At 37.3% G+C, this 25947-nt stretch overlaps 1 protein-coding gene across 1 annotated transcript; it reads right to left on the bottom strand.

The window, feature by feature from the left end:
• Positions 1-316: 316 nt before the first annotated feature.
• olfml2a (olfactomedin-like 2A) lies at positions 317-25671 on the bottom strand. Its single transcript, XM_081348263.1, has 8 exons — positions 25330-25671; positions 8719-8982; positions 7006-7113; positions 6743-6922; positions 5810-6077; positions 4104-4352; positions 2325-2510; positions 317-1726 (listed from the first exon to the last, which is right to left on the bottom strand). Exons 1-8 carry the CDS (start codon positions 25396-25398, stop codon positions 1122-1124), a joined length of 1929 nt encoding a protein of 642 aa, XP_081204389.1. The 5' UTR covers positions 25399-25671; the 3' UTR covers positions 317-1121.
• Between the last annotated feature and the right edge of the window lie 276 nt (positions 25672-25947).

Raw genomic sequence — 25947 nt, 5'->3', positions numbered from 1 at the left:
TACCTGTAAATTATTTTTGTTGCTTTTTATTACACATTTTTATTTATTTGCCATTAACATGCAATTGAGTGTAAAAAAACCATTAGTTTGCTCTTAAGTATATTCTTTTAAAGTATATAATTTTCATAATAAGTATTGCTAAAGTGTACTGCTTTTTCACACATGGCTAAAAGAAATATAAATATCCATAAACCTAAATCTTACTGTACACTCTGACCTAAAGTTATTTCCCACTATGCCTTTCCCACTTTTCTCACTATGTCTATGTCTTCAATCATATGTTGCAACATTCTTAAAATGTCAGACATCTGGAGATGGGGAGATGTATGTCAAGTGACAATGATTTATTGTATCTGAATTATGTATGGTTGCATACTGTATTATACAGTATACCACATATTGAAGTGCAAAATGCATAACATTACATTGTGTGTTATCAAGTAAAAACAGCAACTGATTTTAGAAAGTTTATTTGAACTATTTTACACAAAATGTGAAATTTTACACATACTGTAAATGCAACATACAAAACATTGTAACTCATCCAGGAGTAATCATAAGTAACCACTTATATTGAGTGACTACAATCTTAAATATCTGGGGATGATAAATCTGAGCTTTATAATAGGAATATTGTACCACAAAATATTTACAATGAGAATTTAATATTTTACAAAATGAATAACTAAAATAATGAAATTTACATAACATTTAACATCCCACCCATCCAAAATTTGATTGGCACAGAGTTAAATGATATTTGGCTGTTAAATGATTTCACAACACATTTCGCAAATCTTGAATATAAGAATAAACATTATGGCACAAAGCTGTGTAAAACAGGTTACACTTTATAATTGTTCAGTATCCTTAACTGTACCCCTTATTTACAGTGGTAAAGGTTTGGGGACTGATAATGAACTACATAGAAAATGAGACATGCAAGTCCTTAATCTCTTTAGTTGAGGGTAAAAATATATTCCCAAATAACATTGACTCACTTCAACACCTCATCTCAATCATTATACCAATAAAGAAAACAATGTGCTCCTATAAATGGTGTATTTCCTTATTCACCAGGCCCAGTTACGAAAACGCCCACCGCGTCAGATTTTGGACCTTCATTGGCCAACAAAATGAACATTGTAGGTCAGCTGGTGGCCATTGTCCCATGCATACAGCACCTTTTCTTTGGGATTGTAGTCCACTTGGGTCACAAAGGCATACTCATTTGTGAACGGCAAACGTGGAGCGGCCTCCGTGTTCGTGTGCGTATCGTAGGCGTACAAAATCTCGCCGTCTTTATGGTTGTAGACGTCAATGGCGTACAGCACGCCACACACGATGAAGCAGTTGCCGTACGAGTTGCGTTTCAGCCCAGTCCTCCATGTCGTCTCTTTCTTCATGGAGAGGTCGCTTGGGTCCAGCTTGCTGATGACGATGACTTCGTGTTGCGAGTAGTCGTAATCCAGCGCTGGGTAGATCACCCAGAGGCCACTCTCGTCTACGGCGAAATCGATGTCTGAATGGCCTCGCCATTTCCAGGGAGTGGTGTCCTCGTAGACCGCATCATGAAGCTGAGTCCAAGCTGCCACATAGCGCATGCGCAAGTCATATTTGATGATGTTTTTGGTGAAGGCTCTGTTATAATAGAAGGCACCGTTGTAGACCACATGACCAGTTCCTATCCAATTGTAGGGAAGCTTGTAGAGGTTACTCCAGCGACCTATTGATTATGATACAATTTGTTATTAGTTACACAATAAAGGCCATCATGAATATTCTCATACCTATTCTCAACTGCATTTAACTCAAGCCACAATGGGGGAATTTACTGCCTGCATTGGTTTAACACCCAATTCTCAAGAAATTATACAAATCAGTACTAAAATTTTTGCTGAATGCCATTTTTCACAGTGCGATTCTCCATGTAGCAGGCCAGATTTTGAGGACCCCCAACACTGCAATACTGACACCTGAATTGGCTCTCAAAAATGCCATGGTCTTGCTATATGTCTGGTTTTAGCGCTCTTCTCCATGATCAATCATTATTTCATTCAATTACTGCTGCCACGATAAAAAAAAAACATGATTTAAGAAAATGTATGAATAAAACATAATAAAAAAATTTAACTTTTGTGAATTAGGGATGATCTATATTCTAATTTACATAAAAAGAGACATTTCACCAATTCAAATAGTTCAGGTACATTGCTATTTTATTGCACATAATTAGCAAACAAGAATTACTGCTGTAAACTACCATGGAAAAGGTGCACAGTTGTTTAATGGATTAACCCCTCTTTGTTTTTGACTGTTTTTACCTTGTTTGAAGTTCTCCAGGTTGCGGAACTCCACCAGGTTATTGCCGTAGTAGTAGTTTGTGACATAGATCTTGTTGTCTTTGGCCACTGGGTCTTTCATCCAGGCTCCTTCATTCCGTCCATAACTGTGATGCTTCTCTGGAATCTCCACTGAAGCAAGGGTGCCCTCACAGTCTAGAGATTTACCTATTCAAATAATAATACATAAAATTCCATTTTACACATATCCCATGAAAATCTAGAGAATGTGTGTGTGTATATGTGTATATATATGTTTATGTTACATTCCCGATGTGTTTGCCAAAGGCATTCAGTGGAAGGACAGTGATGTGTCAGAGCTCACAAGTATTACATGTGACAGCTCTATAAACAAGCAAAACATAAATGTTTAAAAAAAAAATTGTATCCTCGTCTTTGTTTTTTTATATTGCTTGCACTTAAATTAGCTGGTTTCTGTGGCAGATCACACAATAAATAAACATGTAATTGCTTGCTTTAATGTCCTCCGTGTTTACTTCCGTATAACAGCATGGCGTCTTTTTATCCTTTTTTTTACGCATGTGCAAAATATGAAAAGACAATGCAGAAAAGCTGAGCACATGTGGCGGAAGACAAAACTTGTAGTCCATTATAACATCTATACAGCCTTCATGCTTTCAATGTGGAACTAGGCAAAGCTAGACAGACTTTTTTCTCAAATATTATAAACAGAAACATAAATAACGCATGCACTCTTTTTGCTACTGTAGAGAGACTGACAAACCCCCCAAGCCAGATTCCCAGTGAAATGCTCTCAGACAGCAAATGCAATGAGTTTGCTTCCTTCTTCTCTGAGAAAATCTAAAATATCAGAAAGGCGATCAGCATATCCTCATGTGGCACTGAGGTCAGACAGATCAAAACACATTCTCAGAAAGTTGCTATGTCCGATTTTGAAGAAATGAATGCTAAAATTTTGGAAGAAACAGTACAGCACCTTAAAACATCAACCTGCGCCCCACCTCCTTTTTCAAAAGTGTGTTAAACTGTTTGGAAGCAGTTCTCCTAGAAGTGGTAAACCCCTCATTTCTCTCTGGGACTTTTCCAAAGTCCCTTAAAAACTGCAGTTGTCAAGCCCCTCCTGAAAAAGAGCAATCTGGATAGCAACATATTGAGCAATTACAGACCGATCTCAAATCTTTCTTTCACAGGCAAGATCATTGAAAAAGTTGTCTTCAATCAGCTGAACAACTTCCTAATCTCAAATGGATACTTTGACAATTTTCAGTCTGGTTTCCGACCACATCACAGCACAGAGACAGTGCTCATAAAGATAATAAACGATATTCGGTTAAATAGTGATACAGGCAAAACATCAATTCTGGTACTACTCGACCTCAATTCTGCATTTGACACTGTCGATCACAACATACTTCTTGACAGGCTGTAAAACTGGGTTGGGCTTTCTGGGATAGTCCTAAAATGGTTCAGGTCATACTTAAGAGGGAGAGGTTAATATGCGAGTATAGGAGACCATAAGTCTGAGTGGATATCCATGACATGCGGAGTCCCTCAAGGCTCAATTCTTGCTCCACTCTTGTTCAACCAGTACATGCTCCCACTGAGCCAAATAATGAAAAAGAACCAAATTGCTTACCACAGCTATGCAGATGACTCACAGATTTACTTAGCCCTATCGCCTAATGATTACAGCCCCATTGACTCCCTGTGCCAATGCATTAATGAAGTCAACAGTTGGATGTGGCAAAACTTTCTTCAGTTAGGCAAAATAAATTGTACCTGCTTTGTGCAAATGCGTCTTTCCTCCAGTGCCCATTGGTTTCTCTGGAGCTGGTGTTGACAAGGTTGAATTCATGATTGGCACTTCCCTGGTGGTTGCTAGTGTGGTGCTTGTTGTTGTCACAGCAACAAGCGTAGTGGTGGTTGTTATTGGCGGTACAGTCGACGTTATTTCAGAGGCTTCCAAGACTAGCTCGGAGCCCCTTTTGTCCTCGGTTTGGTGGCCAGTGTGGGTTTTGGCTGGGTTTTCTGAAAAGAGCAGTAAGAGAAAGACAGGGAGGGTTTGAAAGGAACATTACAACTCTTGGCCTAAAGTTTTACCCCAAGCATTTCAGATTCCTCACATCAAAAGAATTATTAATGAGATGTTGCATTTGAAGAAACTTCCTGCATTGTAACCCAGTCTCTGCCTGCAATGCTTGGATTCGACATTCCTACACTGAATCCATTTCATCTCATGCCATTTACAACAGATCTCCGTAAGACAATGTCAGTGGAGAGACCCTAATCTGAGCTTTCTCTTCCTGCACTGTGGGACTGTCTGGAACATTAAACATATGGACATGAGCGCAGGAGAGAGTACATCAGATATTAATACACACACCATCACTGCCATCTGTCATTCAAGGACACAGGACCATTACTGTAATAGTTTAGGACACCTCAACAAACTTTTGATTATTTTCACTTCCCTTCATGTCATGTTTTTTTAGACAGCAATGTAAATGATTTCATCCCAGAGGAAAGTTATTGGTGATACTGCTGATGAAATAAAGAAATACAGACCAGCCTTTCACTAAAATAACTTAAAGTTTGTTGCCGCCTCTCAAGAGAAGCATTTAAAGAGATAGTTCACCCAAAAATGAAAATTCTGTCATCATTTACTTACCCTCAAGTTGTTCCAAACCTGTATGAGTTTCTTTCTTCTGCTGAACACATAAGAAGATATTTTGAAGAATGTCCATAACCAAACAGTTGATGAACCCCATTGACTTCCATAGTATTATTAATCGGGTCCATCAACTGTTTGGTTAATCATATTCTTCAGAATATCTTCTTTTGTGTTCAGCATAATAAAGAAATTAATACAGGCTTGGAACAACTTGAGGGTGAGTAAATTATGATAGACTTTTCATTTTTGGGTGAACTAACCCTTTAAAACAAGAGCAAAACGAATAAAACGACTATACTGTAGATTTCATGTCCAGATTCATGAAAAGGAAACCCATTTTCCTATCCATGGGCTATTCTGGTGTTCACAATTACTACAGTGTTTAAACAAGGAATAAGATATAAGTGGAAAGGGATTTTGGAGGATTTTTTATAGAGAACATGTCAGAGATCCAGTCTTACTAGAGGTTTGTGGAATATAAACAATAAAATGTTTCTCTCAACTTTCTGCTTGTAATGTTTTATTTGCAGGTTCACTGTAGCATTCTCAAAGCCGTGGGTCACAAAAGGGTACAGCTGCAAACAACTATCCTAAAACTCAGCTAAGCAGTATATAAATATGAAAAAAGAAATAAAAAATAGGTGGTTGCTTACTGGTCCAATCAAAACATCTCATCCTCAAGTCTCTACGATGTGTTTTACCCATTTTATCACCCACAGTTAAGCCAGTTGTGCTTGGCTCTGGTAGAACTATACTGAAGTTGCTTTCAGAACACATTAATTGAACACAGATGTGATGTGCATGGTGTCCATACCTCTCTCTCCTCTCCCTGCTGAATGTGATTCAGAGTTCTCTGTCCTGGACGCTTTGTAGTATGTGATCCCCCTGATGACTCCCGTCTGGTGGACTAAGGTCTTGGTTTTGGAGGTGGGGTCTGGCTTTGCAAGTTTTGATGCTTTGGCAGGAGCCTCTTTCTTGGGCTTGACAGGTTTCTCTTTAGGCTGTTTGGGTGGAGGTTTGACAGCTGGGGGTTTCTTGTTGGGTGGTTTTAAGACCTCCTTGGACTTTTTACTTTCTGTGCCCTGGAATCATAAAGTTTTGAATTACAAGGCTGATCTTGTGCAATTGTGCGTGTGTGCTATTGTGTTGGAGAAACTGTGGGCAATAATTTAATGATCTAAGCGCATGGTCTAAAGCTCACGACGCAAGTGCACTTAGGGCGTGTCCGAATCCACTTTTGCTAGTTTAACGACGGGAAAAATGGTCGGCGCACCCGGCGCATGGTCTAAAAGGGTTGTCCCAATTCTCTTAATGAGTAATGGGTGTGTTTTGGGCGTAATGTGCAATAAACCGATCAGAGTCTCATCTCCCATTCCCTTTAAAAGCCAGTTGTGCTCGCATCATGGCGGATTCGCTATTTACATGATGGAATTTGCAAGTGGAAAAACTGAATGCTTCTCTTGCGGATCTGTTGATGTGCGGGGTTAAAGCGCACAAGCAGACCATCTACGGGACAAAGTGTACGTGCATTCTGGACCCGCCTATAGGTGCATATTACCAACGCGCTAACAAAAAAATATTGTGCCATTGACTTCAGGTTTCAGTTGGTAAATGGCACAATCTATTTCAGTTGCCTCAAAATAGCAACGCGCCAACTGAAAATGATAACTGCGTCAGGCTGAAACAAGCAAAAAAACACTTGCGTCGGGCCTGGCGCCACATTGTATGATAGGGCCACGTGTTTTACCTGTGCTTTACTGTCAGAGGCTGCATCTTTCTGCAACATCTGCAGTCCCAGGCTGGAGATCTCTTTCTTGATGCTCACCATGATGTCAGAGTAGTTCTCGTAGCGCTTTAGCTGATTAGACAGATTCACTACACTGTCTCTCACAAAGTCATTTTCCCTGGTAAGGTTTGTCTTTATGGTCTATGAAGAGATCATCAAAACAGTGTCATACTTCTGGCAATTTCCTTGAAGCTTGAATCTTTCATATACAATCTGATGGTTACCTCTTCTAATGTGTTCATCTGAGACACAACCTTGTTCATGTAGGCATGGACCTTCATTAGATCCATACTGTACAATGTTCCTTCCAGCAGATCCACCATGGAATGGAGCTAAACACAAACAGGATAATAAAGAATGTTTATATAATTATAGCCAATATAATATTTAATATGAAACCATATCGGCATGGCTCTTGGTCACTGCTCTTTTGAGCACTGTGGACAGCATCTGCATCATGCTGCTAATTACCACAGAAAACCATTTGACTTTCAGTTAGGAAAAAAAAACTAATTCTGTCCATGTGTTTTTTTGTTATTTTTACCATTTGAGGGGTCAATATTATTTTCTGTTGTAACCAACAGCATCTGTGCCATGCTTTCCATTAACAAAATTTTTTTGACTCCCAGTAGAGAGGTTATTTTGCGTTTGGCACCTCTTGATGAATATGGTACAAATTCAGGCCTAAATATCTAAAAAATGTCAAATTAAGGCCTGAACAGCTTCATAAAAGACCAAATTAAGGCCTAAACATCTTTTAAAAAAAAAGGCAGATTAATGTCTGAATATCTTTTAAAAATGCCAAATTGAGGCCTGAACATCTTTTAAAAATATGAAATTAAGGCCTAAACATCTTTAAAAAAATTGCTAAATTAAGGCCTGAACATCTTTTGAAAATAACCAAATTAAGGCCTGAACATCTTTTTAAAAAAATACCAAATTAAGGTCTGAACATCTTGAAAACGCCAAATTGAGGCATGAACATCTTTTAAAAATACAGAATTAAGGTCTGAACATCTTCAAAAATGCCAATTTAAGGTCTGAACAGCTTCATAAAAGACCAAATTAAGGCCTAAACATCTAAAAAAAAAAAAAAAGGCAGATTAATGTCTGAATATCTTTTAAAAATGCCAAATTGAGGCCTGAACATCTTTTAAAAATATGAAACATCTTTAAAAAATGCTAAATTAAGGCCTGAACATCTTTTTAAAAATACCAAATTAAGGTTTGGACATCTTGAAAACGCCAAATTAAGGTCTGAACTTCTTTTAAAAAAATACCAAATTAAGGTCTGAACATCTTGAAAACGCCAAACTGAGGCATGGACATCTTTTAAAAATACAGAATTAAGGTCTGAACATCTTCAAAAATGCCAAATTAAGGTCTGAACATCTTTTAGAAGTACCAAATTAAGGTCTGGACATCTTCAAAAATGCCAAATTAAGGTCTGAACATCTTCAAAAATGCCGAATTAAGGTCTGAACATCTACAAAAATGCTAAATTATGGCCTCAAAATCTTAAAAATGACAAAGTAAGGCATAGAAATAAAAATGGTAAATGAAAAGAAGTTAACCTTCATAAAAAGTTGCTGACCGACCTCAGGAAGTCAAACTAAATATGTGAGCTTCTTTTATTTAAATGTATCTTATTTTGCCATTTTTTTGCTATGCTGTTACTAAAATGTGTCTAAATAAATAGTGTTTTAAACATTACTTTTTGGTTCATCACTGAGTGAATATATAAATTTAACAGATTTGTTGAGGTGGTACGATCCAAATCCCCATTTCAGTTCTTTTAAAAATGCCCTTCAGTTTGGTGGCTATAGTGCAACTTAACTAAAAATGCCATGTAACTGGAAAATTCTTTTAAACTAAATTCAAGTTGAAAAATCAAGTCAAATATCAAAATCTTTTTTTTTTTTTGTATTTTCTTTTACCTTGAGTAATTCAGGAGCTTGTTTCCTGAGTTTTTCTGTTCTCCATTCATTCTCACAAGGGTTGAGTGAGGATGGAGGAGCCGTGCAAGAACATTTACAGTCAGAGCCTGAGCTCACCGTCTCCACAGTGTAAAAATCATCCACTCGCAAGCTTCCGTCTTTGAGCCTCGTGCACGCCTCAATACTCAGCGGCCGCATCACACACTTACAGCGGCAGTCTGAACCCTCAGATATCATCCGGACCGGCTCCGGCTCACCAAAAATCTGACAGAGATAGACAATGTGAGAAAGTCAAACGTCAAAGAAAAAATATAAAACACATTTACAATAGAACTTTTTATACAATTCCGTTCAAAAGTTTAGGGTTGTTAATGTTTTTGAAAGAAGTCTCTTATGTTACCAAGGCTACAGTAATATTGTGAAATATTAGCTATTACAATTTAACTGTTTTCCATTTGAATATATTTTCACATTTAATTTATTTCTGTGATGGAAAATCTTAATTTCCAGCATCATTACTCCAGCCTTCAGTGTCACATGATCCTTCAGAAATCATTCTATATGATGATTTGCTACTTAAGAAACATTTCTTATTATTATCAATTCAAGTTGTGCTGCTTAATAAAAAAAATAAAAGATTCTTGATAAATAAAGTTCAAAAGAAAAAACATTTATTTGAAATAGAAATCTTTTGTAACCTTATAAACATTTTATCTGTCACATTTTCTTGTTTTTGAATGACTGTCATATTCATTTAATATGGTGTAAACATTTATATGATTTTTTTTTGGAATTATGTGTAAAAAAATATGGAATAATTCTTATCATATCCAGCCTAAACATGAAGGTCAACATAAATCCTTCAAGAGTTAGCGGAATGACGTGATGCAATTGTGAACAAAACAAGTTTAACCCTTTCACGTCCCTCTTCAATCATCAGATTCAAGTCGTTCTGCACTTTAATTCACCGTAACAGACTTTGTCTGTCGGCTTGAACCCTGACGCTCTGGAAGTGATCAGCCGTTACACTCTGGCCTGTGAGGAAACCACTGCAGTGAAACTTTACCAGGCCCTATAACACTTGCCCACAATTTCAACTCCCTACCAGACCTTCATAAACACATACTTTTACTTGATGAATCTGTGCCATTTTACATAGCCTATATGTTTAAAGTCTTATCTGAAGTTCCAAGTTACACAAAACTTAAAAATCTATCTACTTTTTATGAATCAAGACTACTAACTCTGGAGAAGATACAAAAAACGACTACTTTCTCTCTCACGCACACATCTGTTGTGAGTTAGCGCTATAGCTTTTACCATGGCACTGGCTTTGAAGACGGCCTGGGGCTTGAGATTCCCATAAATTCAGCACAGTGATGGGACCTGAGTGGATTTGCACCTTCTCCCATAAACAACTTGTTTTTAAACCACATCCTGCAGCACCTCACAGTTTGACAGAACTTCTCTCATTTCTCAATAACAGCCTTGCATGACATCCAGTGAGATACATGTGAATATCATTTACAGAGTATGTATTAGTGCCATAAAGCAATAATTGGAATGATATGAAGCATCATGAAAGCCAGGTGTTGTTGAATATGGAGGTTGTCCATATATGGTGCTGTGCTCTCTGAGACGTCTACCACATGCACTTCAAAAAGATGAGGAGCTTTTTGCCTTTGTTATACCTGCCTGACGCCGACAGCACTAATAAATCCAGCCTCATGAACAGTAGCAGTAAAAGCGAAAGGAATATGTCAAGCCACAGGGGAAGCAACCACAGAACGGACAAAAGCGCAATGACGGCATACAATTAAGAAAGAAGAAGTAAATGATGCACAGATGTGCTGGTTTTTTTCTCAGGCTGCCAAAACAACCTGCTGCTGTTGAGTATGTACTGAAGAAAGGGTTGTAGGAATGATCTGAAAAGTTACAAAACCTTATTTCCTTGGCTCATGAATATGAATTAGGAGGCCTAACACTCTACTCTACTGATTGACAGAAGCTCTGCTTTGTCTTAAAGGCACAGTCCACCCAAACATGAATTATTTACTCACCCTGTTTCAAACCTCTATGGCTTTCTTTCTTCTGTGGAACACAAACGGTGATTTTCTGAGCAACGTTTCAACTGTTTATGTGCATACAGTGGAAGTCAATGGGGTCCAAAATTGGATTGGAACAACATATGGGTGAGAAAATCATGACAGAATTATAATTTTTGAGTGAATTTTCTCTTTAAGTTCCAAGTTCCCGGTTGCTCCAAACCTGTACGGCTTTCTTTTTTCTTCAGAACACAAAAGGTGATTTTGTGTTCATTGACTTCCACTGTATACACATAAACAGTTGAAGTCAATGGGGTCCAAAATTGGATTGGAACAACATAAGGGTGAGAAAATGTTAACAGAATTATCATTTTTGAGTGAACTTTATCTTTAAGTTCCAAGTCTCCGGTTGTTCCAAACCTGTACGGCTTTCTTTTTTCTTCAGAACACAAAAGGTGATTTTCTGAAGAATGCTTCAACTGTTTATGTGTATATAGTGGAAGTCAATGGGGTCCAGAATTGGTTTGGAACAACATAAGGGTGAGTAAATGATGACAGAATTATCTCTTTAAGAACTATCTCTTTAAGATCACTATAGTCTCAATGACAGCTTTAGTACATCAGTGCATCAGAAACGTTCCTTTCTGGTTGGCATTAATATGTAAAGACAGTATGACCCTATATAAAAACCCTACTGTATTTGATTGACATCGGGCCCCGCCTCCATCTTGGCCCTTTTGCTCTCTGACTGTTTGCCCAAAGAGCTCAGGCCTGTCCTCTATCTGTACTGAGATTTAGAGGTCTCTATAAATGCCCAGCCATAGCACATATGGAACTGCTTACAGACAGTGAAAGATTTCAGCCTTTCCGAAATTCTTTATTATAAGATCCGCTCTGTCTTTGAGACATCCATTTGTCTGATCTCGCAACTGCCACGTAGTCGGGTATAATGGGTCCAAAGGCTCAGCGGGGTAAAAGGAACTCTTGGGGTTTTTTCTCTCTCAAAACAATAAATAGCAACAAAAGACACCACAGACCTAAACACCTGTTTGTTGTTATGTGCTGTAACATTGTCCTGATACATGAGGTCATCATGTGCAATGCCTAAAGGTTTTTTTTTTTTTGAGGTAATTTAAACATTTCATCTCATGAGAATCCTATAACATAAATTTTTGAGACAAAAGCTTGAAGAAAAAATGCCATAAAAAAGACTGAAAGAAAGAATAACTACTTGAGAGGTTTTGAAAAGTGAGTGTTTAAATACTACTAATGAATTAAAATGACAATAAATTAATAAATAAATACATAAAAATAGCATATCAATAGCATATGATGACAAATTTTGTGGCCATATCACTATCACCTCTATATCTACCAACCTAATCTGTATTACTAGGTTCTTTGGGGACTTTTACCCCAAACTGCCTTTATTTTACAATTAAAATCAAATGTTTATTAAAGGGGTCATGACATAAGAAATCAAATTTGTCTTGATCTTTTGACATATAAGAGGTCTTTATATCATTAGAATGTACAGTATACTGCAAGTTGTATAGCATAAAACATCCTCCTCATTATAAACAAAGCATTTATTTAATCGCTCCAAAAACGGTTTGTTTACATATAGTGTGACTTATGACATCACATGGGCAAACACATTTGCATATGACTTCCTTTAGAGCAAGAGCGTCACGTTGCGTCAAAAGCGGATAGAACCCATTATAATCACTGACGCTGTCTACACCGGATACAGTATACAGATGCATGTTCAGTTTCTGACACTCCACGGCACGCTCACGACAGTTAGAATAGTAAATGGAAGAGTAAGGGCCTGCTCACATATCGCGTCTTTTGCGCGCGCAAGTTCGTTATTTCAAATGTAGGTATGCGCGCTCATAATGGAAGCGACGCGGTCGCGCTTGTTTTTTCCAAGCGCGTCCGCGCCGCATCGAGATAAAAACATCTCAACTTTTCAGAATGCCGCAAGCGCACCACAGGTCACGTGACAAGAACCAAGCTTAGCAACGACAGACGCCTCCGAAGCGCAACCACCTCGAGCGCTTTGGAAAAAGGAGAACGCGGCGCGCCTAGCGTTTTCGACGCGTTTTTATGCGCGATATGTGAGCGCGGCCTAAAGGAACGTTTGCTTTGACGCGCCCCTGTTTAAACAGCTCATTCGCTTGCGCGCTTGTCTGAAGTTTAAAATCATTGGTTACCCGTAAGCCAATCACATAACGTTTGGTTATGGCGCGTGTTATGCGCCGGCTCAGCCGCATCTAACTTCCACTGTAAACACATGTATGATGCGAAAACAAAACCATCGAGCGAAATACCGGAGTGAACATGGCTGTGAACAACTTTTGCAGATTATGTGAAGTAAATCTACGCATCCACGGTACAATCAGCGTCTACGTCACGGCTCTCAGCCCGCCCTCTGTTCGTTGATTGGCCGGCTGTTTTGAGGCCGGAGGAAAACGGGGAAAACGGTCGCTATCTCAGACTGAGTACAGAAGCTAACTGAAATTGAGCGGAAGTACGAAGTCTGACATAGTCAGGCTAGCTACATTGTGAACAAGGAAACAATTTTGTAATGCTTTGCTGCAAATAAGGGTTTTATATGGATATTTTTTAGCCAAGACATTGACTAAAGACGTTAGCCAATCATAACAATGGCCATTTACTGACAAGCCTTAAGAGCCGCGCCTTAAAGGAGTAGTTCACTTTAAAATGAAAATTACCCCATGATTTACTCACCCTCAAGCCATCCTAGGTGTATATGACTTTCTTCTCTCAGACGAGTACATTTGGAGTTATATTAATAAACACCCTGATGCTTCCGAGCTTTATAATGGCAGTTGATTGCAACCATTGTAACCATCAGATTGAAGCTCAAAAAAGTTTAAACTCCACACGGCTCCGGGGGTTAATAAAGCCTTCTGAAGCAAAGCCATGAGTTTGTGTAAGAAAAATATTCATATTTAAAACTTTATAAAGTAAAATAACTAGCATCCGGCCAAACGAACATATGGATTTTACTTTAGTCTAAAGCACAACTTATGCGAGTAATGCGACGTACTGCTGATATTTATGCTATGCCATGATGCACTACACTACTTCTGAAGTAATAAGTTGCGTAAGTTGCGCTTTAGGCGTAAGTAGACTGTATATGGCCGTTTGTCCATGCTAATATTCAATAAATTTAATTTATATCTTTAAAAGGGCCATGAACTGGCTTTTCAGTTTTTTTTATATTGTTGTCTGAGGTCAACTTATGACGTTCGCTTGGTTTTTACATTCAAAAACATCAAAATGAATAAGTAATAGGCTATTTTCTACCCTGGTTTTGAGCCTAGCTCCTGAAACGATCGTTTTTTATGGGCGTGCCGTATTGAAGACTTGGAAGTAAACGGCCACTGCTATGATTGGATAACAGTTTTGCATATTATAATGAGTTTCACGTAATGCGCAAATCGGTGGGCGGGCAGTGTTGAAGTAGGCGTTGATCTTCTTCTGCGGAGGCGGTGTTTGATACCCTTTGACGTCATAGATCCTGAAAAACCTGTCGTTCGCTGTGCTTGGTGTCAATAAAAGCTTTTATTGGACTAACAAGGAAGTTTTCAGTTCTGAAACTTACAGGATATTCTTATAGTATGATGAGCTCTTATATGTCAAAAGCTCAAGGAAAATTTGATTTCTCAGTTCATCACCCCTTTAAATAATCATTTACATCAGAACCAGAAAAAAAAGTCTGCCAGATGGTTAAATGTAGTTATTACAATTTAAAGTAAATTATTCATATTATGGGCAGGGAATCCCAATACTATAGACTTAAAATGCATTTGTAGCAGCCAGTTAATTACCTGGACTGACAGATCAAAACTCTTATATTAACAAGGCTTAAAGTCCAAGTCCTTGTGGAGACTTTAATCATGTAGTTCCATGACAACCACACAATAATGCACACAGGGTGCCAAGCAGAAACTGAGCTGTCAGCTTGAAGTGGAAGGTTTTAATAAAGCTTTGCTGTTCTTTTGTGTAAGCTCAGACTGATAGGGGATATTAAAACGATTTAATCTGACAGTAATTTGCCCAACTTCTTAAAAACGCATTTTATCCTCTGTTGAAATTACCAGAATGGCTAAACGAGTTAATTAGGTGAAAAGTCCAGCAACACTTGCAAACATATTCACACACACACACGCAGTGTCTATAAGGCCTAGTGGGCTTTGACAATAAGAGCCCTTGTTAACTGGAATGAAAGAATGTGTTATGGTCATTTTGATGTGTGCATCAGGCATCAAGGCATACTCAGTTCTTTGTGGGCTCTATAGCTTCCCAAACACTCATACACATATGTATTATACACTGCCCGACCCAAAAAAAAAAAAAAGAGTCTATGATTGGATCATTACTACAGTGATTGTGTTTCTAGCATGTTATTTGCTTGACAAAAGTTCTTCTTCTTCAAAAAAAGATCTTCCACCCATAATTGAAGGAGTGTGTAACTTTTCATTTCTTAAATAACCATGTAGGAAGACACATCATGGCCATATTTCCGGATGACAATGTCAAGATTCATCAGGCTCAAATTGGTTGGGAGGGAGCATGACAAATTAATTGGGACCTCTGAATCTATGGAAATTTATTTTCGCCACAGAATAAAACATTTTAAAAGATAATTGCGACTTTTTATCTCACAATTGCGAGTGTACATCTCAAAATTCTGACTTTATTTCTCAGAATTGCGAGATATAAACATTTTTGCGTGTTATAAACTCACAATTGCGAGAAATAAACTGACTTTATTATATATACACTGTTAGAAAAATCTGTAGAAATTACAGTATTACTGGCAGCTACTTGCCAGTAACTTACTGTAGATTTAAATTGATGTTATTTGCTGGCAACAATTTGTTCAAAATTAAATGAACATTAAACATTAGCAAGTCTTTATCTTTACAGAATAAAACTAAAATAACATCCTCACGCAAAGCATTCTGGGAACCAAAATCTGAAGGAAAAAAACAGAAAAAGGTTGATGAAGATTTCTGGTTCCCAGAATGCTTTGCATTAGATTGTTATTTTATAATTTTATTCTTTAAAGACAAAGACTTGTTAATGTTTAATGTTCATTTAACTTTGAACAAACTGTTGCCAGTAAATAACATAAATTTAAATCTACAGTAAGTTACTGGCAAACAGCTGCAAAACTACAGCAAATTTTTTACAGTGTAGCCTACTATATTTAGTATATACTGACTTAATTCTGACTTTTTTTCGCACAATGGGGAGTTTATATCTCACAATTCATAAAAAAAACCCACGCAATTTTCACATATTTTCTCAGAATTGTGAGATATAAACTCGCAATTGCGAGTTACTCAGTGAAGTCCAATTCTAAGGAAAAAAATACTGACTTTTTTCATCAGAATTGCGAGTTTATATCTCACAATTTTGACTTTATAACACACAATTGAGACTTTATATCATGCAATTCTGACTTTATATCACGCAATTCTGATAAAAAGTCAGAATTGCAAGATGTAAACTCACAATTGTGAGAAAAAAAGTCAGAATTGTGAGATGAAAAGCAATTACCTTTTTTATTTTTTATTCTGTGGAGGAAACGAGCTTCAATAGAGTCCAGGCTTAAATTCATTGTAAGTCTTTGGGATGTGCTGGAGGAGACTTTACAGAGTTGACTCTTGCATTGTTGAAACATGTAACATGCTAGAAACATAATAATTACTGCTCTAATAAAACTTTTTTTGCGAAATTCAGCATGGTTATACATTTAAGCTATATTTCAACAGAAAATTGTTTTTTTTTTCTTAAGATATTTGTCATTATTTTACTTCCATATAAATGAACCACTAGTGCAAATTAAAACGGGGTCTTTACCACACAATTTTAGGTCTAATCAATTAAACAAACAGCATTCCAACAGTTCCAGGTCATGCAAACAAACACATTTGTTATCTAAACCTGCTACACTGACATTTGGTTTAACTGTACCAGTGTACCTTAGTCTGACCAAACAGGGAATGGGCTGCTGTCCTGAGATAAGATAGTTGTTTTTCCAAAAATACTTGGCAGGAGCAGTTGTCAACATTGGCCGCTTTCCTGAAAAGGCCTCTTAACCTAATAACCCCATGCCTGGTGAAGTAGTTCAGGTTATGAGTCTGATCTCTGTTTCAATGAGGTGTTGTCAATGGCCGGCTCATCTTCTCCCTTTAATCTAGTGCTTTGAAACAACAATAAAGCAAGTTTATGGCTAGAATTCAAGATGATCCCACACTTAAAAAAACACGTGGAACTGTCTAGAGCATTCTGAAATTTCAAAGATACATTTCTTTGATGCGCACCAGGGTCACGGTTCATATCAAGTGTGCCTTCATTATTCTGCTAAACAAATAATAAGATTAAAAAATATATAATAATAAAAATTCAGCATCATCCTTCAGTGTCTTCAGAAATTATTCTAATATGCTGATTTGCTGCTCAATATATATATTTTTAAAATTATTATCAATGTTGAAAACAGTTGTGCTGCTTAATATTTTTGTGGAAACCATGATTTTTTTTCATGATTAATTTATAGAATTTAATAGAGAAAGTTCAGATGAATAGCATTTATGTAATACATAAATCATCTTAACTGTCACATTTGATCAACTCTTAATTTCTTTTTTTTAAACCTAAACTTTTGAACAGTTGTGTGTGTGTGTGTGTGTGTATATACATATATATATATATATATATATGTATCATATGTATCATATCATGAAAAAATATATAGTAATATAATTTATCTGTGGCTAAAAAAGGTTATATTCTGGTGAATATTGTAGATCTAGACTATTCTATCATTGTTGGATAAATTGGTTGCTTCTGTCATGAAATTTAAATCTTTCTTTTCTATATGGCGTATCTTGACATCTTTCTGTCAATACGATGACCCGATGAATCAAGGACATGGCAAAAGAGTCAACATTAGCATACCAAGACAATCTAATCCCGTGTTAGTTGAGAGTCTGGGTGGCGTTCCAGGGGTCACAAAAGACTGAAAACGACTGAAAATAAATCAATGCCGTAACACATCCTAGCAAAACATATCAGTGCAGAAGTATTATATTACTGTGGTTATCACAGCCTTGAAGACACTTGACAAAATAATGAATCTAGATCTGAAGACACAGACCTCTCCATCACTCCATTCCAACAGGACACACACAGACACACACATGCCATTAGGGCAGACGTGTCAATTAGCCCCAAACTAGCTTAGTGAGCACTTGTTGATTTTGGGGACACACAGCTACATTCCAGATGAGTGTGTTTATGTGTTACAGCTCTCTCTGAACCTCAAACTCTTCATGCTCTCAGCACAGCCAAGAGATGCGAGACGTTCTGGCTGAGGAAGTCAAACAGATGGTTCACGCTGAACAGAATCAGACTGCATCTCAGATATGGTGATTTCATTCAATGCGAATTATAACACAAGCTTTTTTTTTTGCACATCAAATGATGCATGATAATGATATCAGTATTTTCACGATTTTTTCATTCTTTTAAGGTTTTAGTATATGTAATCATTGCATGTTTGTGTCCCCTTGTGAAAAGAAATACACTTTAGCATCCTTTTAAAAAAAGAGTACTTTTTATGACAATAAAAGAATATACTTTATACGAACGGAATGTAATGTTTTTCCGACCCTTAATTGCAATTAAATACAAATTTATTATCGTTTACATTTATATTAAATGCAATTAGTTTAACTTAAGTGTTTTTGAGTAGTACTTCAATTTCATAATTAATTTCATAATTTCTTCCATTGTCTTTAGTAAAAGTGTACTGCTGAATGTACTGACATTATGGTAAACTAATAAGCATTTATGGTAAATCAATATAGATTTTAATTTAATATCTGTTGAAATATCATGTTTTTGAATATCTTTAGAATTGGACATTTGTAAAGATGTATACGTATATTATAAAATATATTAACTTTAAATGTAATTTTAAACTTTAAAACAAGTTAAAATTATAATCAAGTTTACATGTGCTTTAGTATGGTGAACACATCCAAATAAGTGTACTTCTTTAAAGCACAACAAATGCTATCTGCAAATCAAAAATATTTGAAATAAACCAATCAGAGAGTCTTCTCACATTCCCTTTAAGAGCAGGCGTGCTTGTTCCATGGCGGGTTGCTATTACAGCGGCGGATTTGCCGGGCGCACGCCAGGAGCGGTTCACAGCCGAGGAGACCGACGTTCTCATCAGGGCCGTAAAACACAGAGAAGTGACATTGTATGGGGATGGAGAAACACAACTAAATAAGCATTTGGGACAGGGTCAATTTAATAAAAACCAACAATGGTTCAATAAAGTGTAACCAGCATAACCAGCTCTTTTGCCAAGTAATCCACCTAGTGTAACCCCTCCAGTCCTATTTGCCCCGCTCAGAGCGGGACTCAAACCGGCATCTCCAGCATGGAAGGCAGGCGCGCTAACAAGGCCGTAGTCTCAAGCGTCAAATGCTACTGCGCCTCTTGAGATCAAATGAGTGATGTTTACCCTGTATGGTATGAACATGAATTCAGGCACCAGAAAGGTTTTATACATTAATCATTAGGGCACTGATGACTCAGTTTTCAAAACGATTACGTAATTTGTGCAATAAAACATCAGTTAATTAGTATCAACAACGCTATAACACTTCCTATTTGATTTGTTACGATTTGATTTGTATGACTTTTGTTTATCATGCATCTGAGCATGATCACTAGTTTTTAAAGTGCATTGAGGAAATTTGAATGGAGCAATGTTTCAGCGAACTTCTGACTGCCTGGAACCAATTGAGACACACCCATGGTTCATTATTCTAATGCTGTTTATGTAGTGTGTGTGCTGTTTATGGTTTCCAGGCAACTTGCGGCATTAAAATAGAATGCGCATTGGCTTTGAACACAGCTTATCCAATCAGAATTTAGAGTCAGAACTATCTGTTCTATAGAGTGCAACAGTGCCCGCCCACTATTTCAGCGGCACTGGTTCCGGAAGTATTTTTTCCATTCATTACTCCCCATAGGGTTAAAAAGTCTTTATTAAAGTATTATAAGCCATGAACCAATAAAATCAGCTGAGGAGAATCACAACACTACAAACTTTGATTTGAAGCAAAAAAGTATTTGAAAACCGGACAAAAATACAAAGGTACAAGACTATGTACTCAACGGCTTTAGGAAAGAACTACAATCCCATGAAGCATTGCGTACAACATAACTGAATATGGAGAAATATTAAACTGTTAATTTAAAAATATTGATTACATCTAGCGCATTTTGCTTGTGGCGGCTCTCTGATTGGTGGAATCTTCTGTAGAGCATCATGGGCAATGCAGTTTTTCACCATGAATTTTTTTACCATGAAAGTTGAAATAATGCGGACTGACAGCTTCAACAGAAGCAAATATCATCGATCAACAACCTTGTAGGTCTGTCTTTAAAGAGTTTTTACTTCCAAACCCCATCAGTTCAAAGCGAACATCAAAAAACTACAATCGTTTGTTGATTTAACAGAGAGTGCAGAAAGCACTTGAAAATGAATGTCGAGAAACCCAAATGTTTTACGCAAATATGCTGCAAATAGCCCAGGTTCATGCAGGCAAATAAACATTAACCAAACATCATCTGCTGTGGCAGACCATGAGTTATAATAGTGCTGGATGGTCAGTAGCTGCCAACAGAAGGGCCACCAAAGGTCCAGATCTTGCTCACCACACAACCAATGTATTTCCTGTTCATTCACTAAACACACCGAGGTCAAAGATCAACTCTTATGTAAAGGTCTATATAAAAGAATATTGGCATTGTTGCAGCGTTTTGAGGCTCAGTGTCTGGTCCGGATAAAAATATGACAGCCCTTCAGCTATGATGGCCATCATTACCGTGACGGCTCGGTAAAAGATGTGACGCATTAAATGGGACACAGATGTTCCCGGTTACTCCTAGTTTAAATCTTGTGGTAGAAGTGTTACGACAGTTTCATAAACAGGAATTGCTTGAGTCTTTGATTGGCATTGTGTGAGGTATATGTCCCAAGAAACTACAACCGATAGACTTTTTTCTTCTGTTTTAGCATCAACCCTATAATTCTTCATCCCTCCATCTTTGTCTTCATTTTTGCCATAATGTGCTAATGATAGTATATTTTATGTTTAATGTTAAATAGCATGTATTTAAATAATTGTTTTATTTGAAATCACTGCCATGACAAATCTAGTGACTATAAACCTTGTTTTTATTATAAATGACATGATGCTTTTTTGTCTGTATTTAATAATTTATTTTAAATACATTAAAATGTATATATATATATATATATATATATATATACAGTGAGGAAAATAAGTATTTGAACAACCTGCTATTTTGCAAGTTCTCCCACTTAGAAATCATGGAGGGGTCTGAAATTGTCATCGTAGGTGCATGTCCACTGTGTGAGACATAATCTAAAAAAAAATCCAGAAATCACAATGTATGATTTTTTAACTATTTATTATTAGTATTTGAACACCTGAGAAAATCAATGTTAATATTTGGTACAGTAGCCTTTGTTTGCAATTACAGAGGTCAAACGTTTCCTGTAGTTTTTCACCAAGTTTGCACACACTGCAGGAGGGATTTTGGCCCACTCCTCCACACAGATCTTCTCTAGATCAGTCAGGTTTCTGGGCTGTCGCTGAGAAACACGGAGTTTGAGCTCCCTCCAAAGATTCTCTATTGGGTTTATGTCTGGAGACTGGCTAGGCCACGCCAGAACCTTGATATGCTTCTTACAGAGCCACTCCTTGGTTATCCTGGCTGTGTGCTTCGGGTCATTAAGACCCAGCCTCGACCCATCTTCAATGCTCTAACTGAGGGAAGGAGGTTGTTCCCCAAAATCTCGCAATACATGGCCCCGGTCATCCTCTCCTTAATACAGTGCAGTCGCCCTGTCCCATGTGCAGAAAAACACCCCCAAAGCATGAAGCCACCACCCCCATGCTTCACAGTAGGGATGGTGTTCTTGGGATGGTACTCATCATTCTTCTTCCTCCAAACACGTTTAGTGGAATTATGACCAAAAAGTTCTATTTTGGTCTCATCTGACCATATGACTTTCTCCCATGATCATCCAAATGGTCATTGGCAAACTTAAGACGGGCCTTGGCATGTGCTGGTTTATGCAGGGGAACCTTCCGTGCCATGCATGATTTCAAACCATGACGTCTTAGTGTATTACCAACAGTAACCTTGGAAACGGTGGTCCCAGCTCTTTTCAGGTCATTGACCAGCTCCTCCCGTGTAGTTCTGGGCTGATTTCTCACCTTTCTTAGGATCATTGAGACCCCACAAGGTGAGATCTTGCATGGAGCCCCAGTCCGAGGGAGATTGACAGTCATGTTTAGCTTCTTCCATTTTCTAATGATTGCTCCAACAGTGGAACTTTTTTCACCAAGCTGCTTGGCAATTTCCCCGTAGCCCTTTCCAGCCTTGTGGAGGTGTACAATTTTGTCTCTAGTGTCTTTGGACAGCTCTTTGGTCTTGGCCATGTTAGTAGTTGGATTCTTACTGATTGTATGGGGTGGACAGGTGTCTTTATGCAGCTAACGACCTCAAAAAGGTGTATCTAATTTAGGATAATAAATGGAGTGGAGGTGGACATTTTAAAGGCAGACTAACACGTCTCTGAGGGTCAGAATTCTAGCTGATAGACAGGTGTTCAAATACTTATTTGCAGCTGTATCATACAAATAAATAGTTAAAAAATCATATATTGTGATTTCTGGATTTTTTTTTTTTGATTATGTCTCTCACAGTGGACATGCACCTACGATGACAATTTCAGACCCCTCCATGATTTCCAAGTGGGAGAACTTGCAAAATAGCAGGGTGTTCAAATACTTATTTTCCTCACTGTATATATATATATATATATATATATATATATATATATATATATATATATATATATATATATATATATATATATATATATATATATATATATATTGCTTTTTTAATCATAATTGAGATGTGTATTCTCCAGTATTATTTTAGTATTAATTGCGATTATAGCATTTATTAACATTTAAATAGCTTTTATTTTTTTATTTATTTCAGGTTTATTTTAATTACTGCAAATGAATTTGAATAGCCTAGTTTTAGTTTAAGTTAACAATAACAACACTTAGACAGTTAGACACTTAGAATGAATTACACTTTTTGCTTGATTTTTTTTTTTTTCACCAGATAAGTTATTCCATCAGACATGTTCTTGAAAATGCAAAAAAAGTTAATCAACCCTCTATACTAGGTGACATAAATGTCTAAAGAACAAACATTCTCTTGGCTCTTCAGTTTGAGCTTTTTTTAACACGCAGATTTGTGGTTTTTACAAAATTTTCTGCTAATTCTCCCACATAACAGGTTTTTGTTATCACAGCCCTGCTGCCAATGCTGTTTTAACCTCCTCACCTTTTCACACATTTAACCAACGACAAAGACGTTTTAAAAAAATTCGCAACATAACACAATTAGTTAGGGTTACTGAGTTGGTGACTATCATTTACAATGAGTCAAGACCTCTCTCTCTCTCTCACACACACACACACACACCCAGTCATAAGAGGGTAGGGCATGTTTCTGTGGGACCGACAGGGCTGTTCTTAAGTGCTACAGCTGTGTAAGCAGACATATATTGTTTTTAACCCCAGCAGAACTCGACTCCAATTACCATACTAGGCACCAAGCCCAAAACACACTCACACACCCTATCAGGGTCAGTTTTAAAACAAATGTCGTGGTTTTCAGAGGAAATGACGGCTGTGCTGTCTGTCCAAAAACGTTATTGAGGGACATCTGTCTCTGGCTGTAATCGCAGCCTCAGTTGCACTGTTAACACAGCTGAGGTTTGATAAACTGACTCATCTGAGTCTAAAACAGGGACAAACAGAGCAAAATAAATACATTAGGGAGCTTTGACAGGGACTTCGGCTACTTTACAACTCAGAGTGGTGTTTTGCAGGTGCACTGTGCATTAAAACTATCAAAGCGAGCTGCATTGTGGTCAGTTCTCACAGTTTTAGCCTAAAAGGCCTGGACTGGATTTAGAGTAAGGTCAGGGGTCTAAAATGCCAATTAAATCATATTGCCATGCCATCTCAAGGATTAAAGACTGGAATGTTCTGGCAGTGCCAGGAGTCATTTAGGCCAAGGCATATGTGCCAAAATATGTTGCCTGTATCCCGCTTTGGGAGGTGAGATTGTGTGAGAAAGCATATTTGTTAAGTGTTGTTTGAGTTATACTGAATGTTCTGTCTGTGAAACTGACTGTGAAAACCTCCCTTCTCCCATATGGGCTTTTCTGCCCAGTTGCACCACTTGCATAGTCTGATCTGGAACGCCGTGAACACGGACAAGTCGAGTGATGCAAATCCCAGAGCCTTTGAACTTAACATCAGCATTCCTGGAAAGCCGCTTGGCCAATCAAATTCAAGGACTGGTGTCTGGAACTGACTAGTGTATCTTTGTCACCAGAATGATTATTAAACACATAGGCCTGGTTTCACAGAAAGAGCTTAGATTAAGCCAGGATTAGACCTTAGTTCAATTAGGGCATTTAAGAAAGCTTTTATAAAAGTGCCTTAGAAAGAAAAGAAGAAGAAGAAAAAAACATTAATGGTGTGCATCTTGAGAAAAAAACAATGGCAACTGACATTTAAGATTTAAGATGAGTGAAAGTTGCTTTCAGTTAAAAAAGATCAATGCATTTTAGTCTGGGGCTAGATTTAAGCCTTGTCTAAACCGGGGCATAATATAATATAATATAATATAATATAATATAATATAATATAATATAATATAATATAATATAATATAGCATTCAACAGTTTAGGTTTGGTAAGATTTTTCTAATGTTTTTCACTTAGGCTCACAAAGGCTGCATTTATTTGATAAAAAATACAGTAAAACAGAAATATTGTGAAATATTATTATATAGGCCTATATAAAACTTACTGACCTCAAACTTTTGAACGGTATGTATAATGACTTAATACAGATTCCATGTTCCTTCAGAATCCTTTATTAAGTCAGATTAACATTATGCATTTGACCTCGTGGAATTTCACGTTTCATTAACGCTGATTAGGACACGTTATTTCACAATCCCCAGATGAACTTCCATTTCAAAATCTCACGAATGCTACAAATACAGGCACTCCCATGATCCAGCACTATTGCAAAATCAAGAAAATACTGTCTGCTCTTATTAATTTGGCTGGAGGTTTGATGTCCAGTCTTCAACTCTGCCAAAAACACCATGCGCAACAAACGAATGGCATGCGAATATTAAAGACAAACGAATCTAGTAATCAGATGATAAATGCACTTGTCAAGTAATCGAAACGAGATCATACACTAATAATCATGTTTATTGCAAAAACGTGTTTAGCAAGCTGTGCGTAATCTGTGCGTAAAATGTGTTCAAAATAAAACGAAATGAAACGCCTCTTACCTTATTCATAGCTCTTGCATCTCTGGCCAAAAGAAGCATATATGTTAAAATACTTGCGTAGATCAACATTTTTCATTAACTAACCCAAGTCCTTTTTTTAATGCACACCTTCCACCTGATGATATGATTTGGCGTCTCTGAAAGCACCTGTATCCTCAGCCTGGAATTATGAGCCTAGATCCGCTAGAACACAGGTTTACGGCTCCATGATTACAGGTCGGTGCCATGCAGAGTTGTGTATGTTGTGACGCGCAACTTCAGTATAAGCAGCAGTTCGGGCTCGAGCTTTGCTCCGCGCAGATCTGTGATAAACGCGCGCACACACCCACCACCATCATCATTATCCCCATCTCGGCCACGCGGTCTGTGCCAGTGCAAGGAGGGGAACCACTGGCACCACTTCTGTGCCACAATGACATTTGTGTTTTGAGCGTATTTGTAAATCTCCAAGGACATTTAAAAGTCACCGCTGACCACTATAATTATATTTCTATAATAAAAAGTTATGCGTAAATTGCCTTCGTGGTTGATGCTAGATACAAAACCTCTCATTTTTATGTTTCATGTTGTTCTTATTAATAATAATCGTATCGATATTATTAATGTTAGTATTATATA

The sequence above is a fragment of the Scardinius erythrophthalmus genome, assembly GCF_964197995.2.
Source record: "Scardinius erythrophthalmus genome assembly, chromosome: 20".
NCBI classification, from domain to species: domain Eukaryota; kingdom Metazoa; phylum Chordata; class Actinopteri; order Cypriniformes; family Leuciscidae; genus Scardinius; species Scardinius erythrophthalmus.
This window is presented reverse-complemented; position numbering and strand designations above follow the sequence as displayed.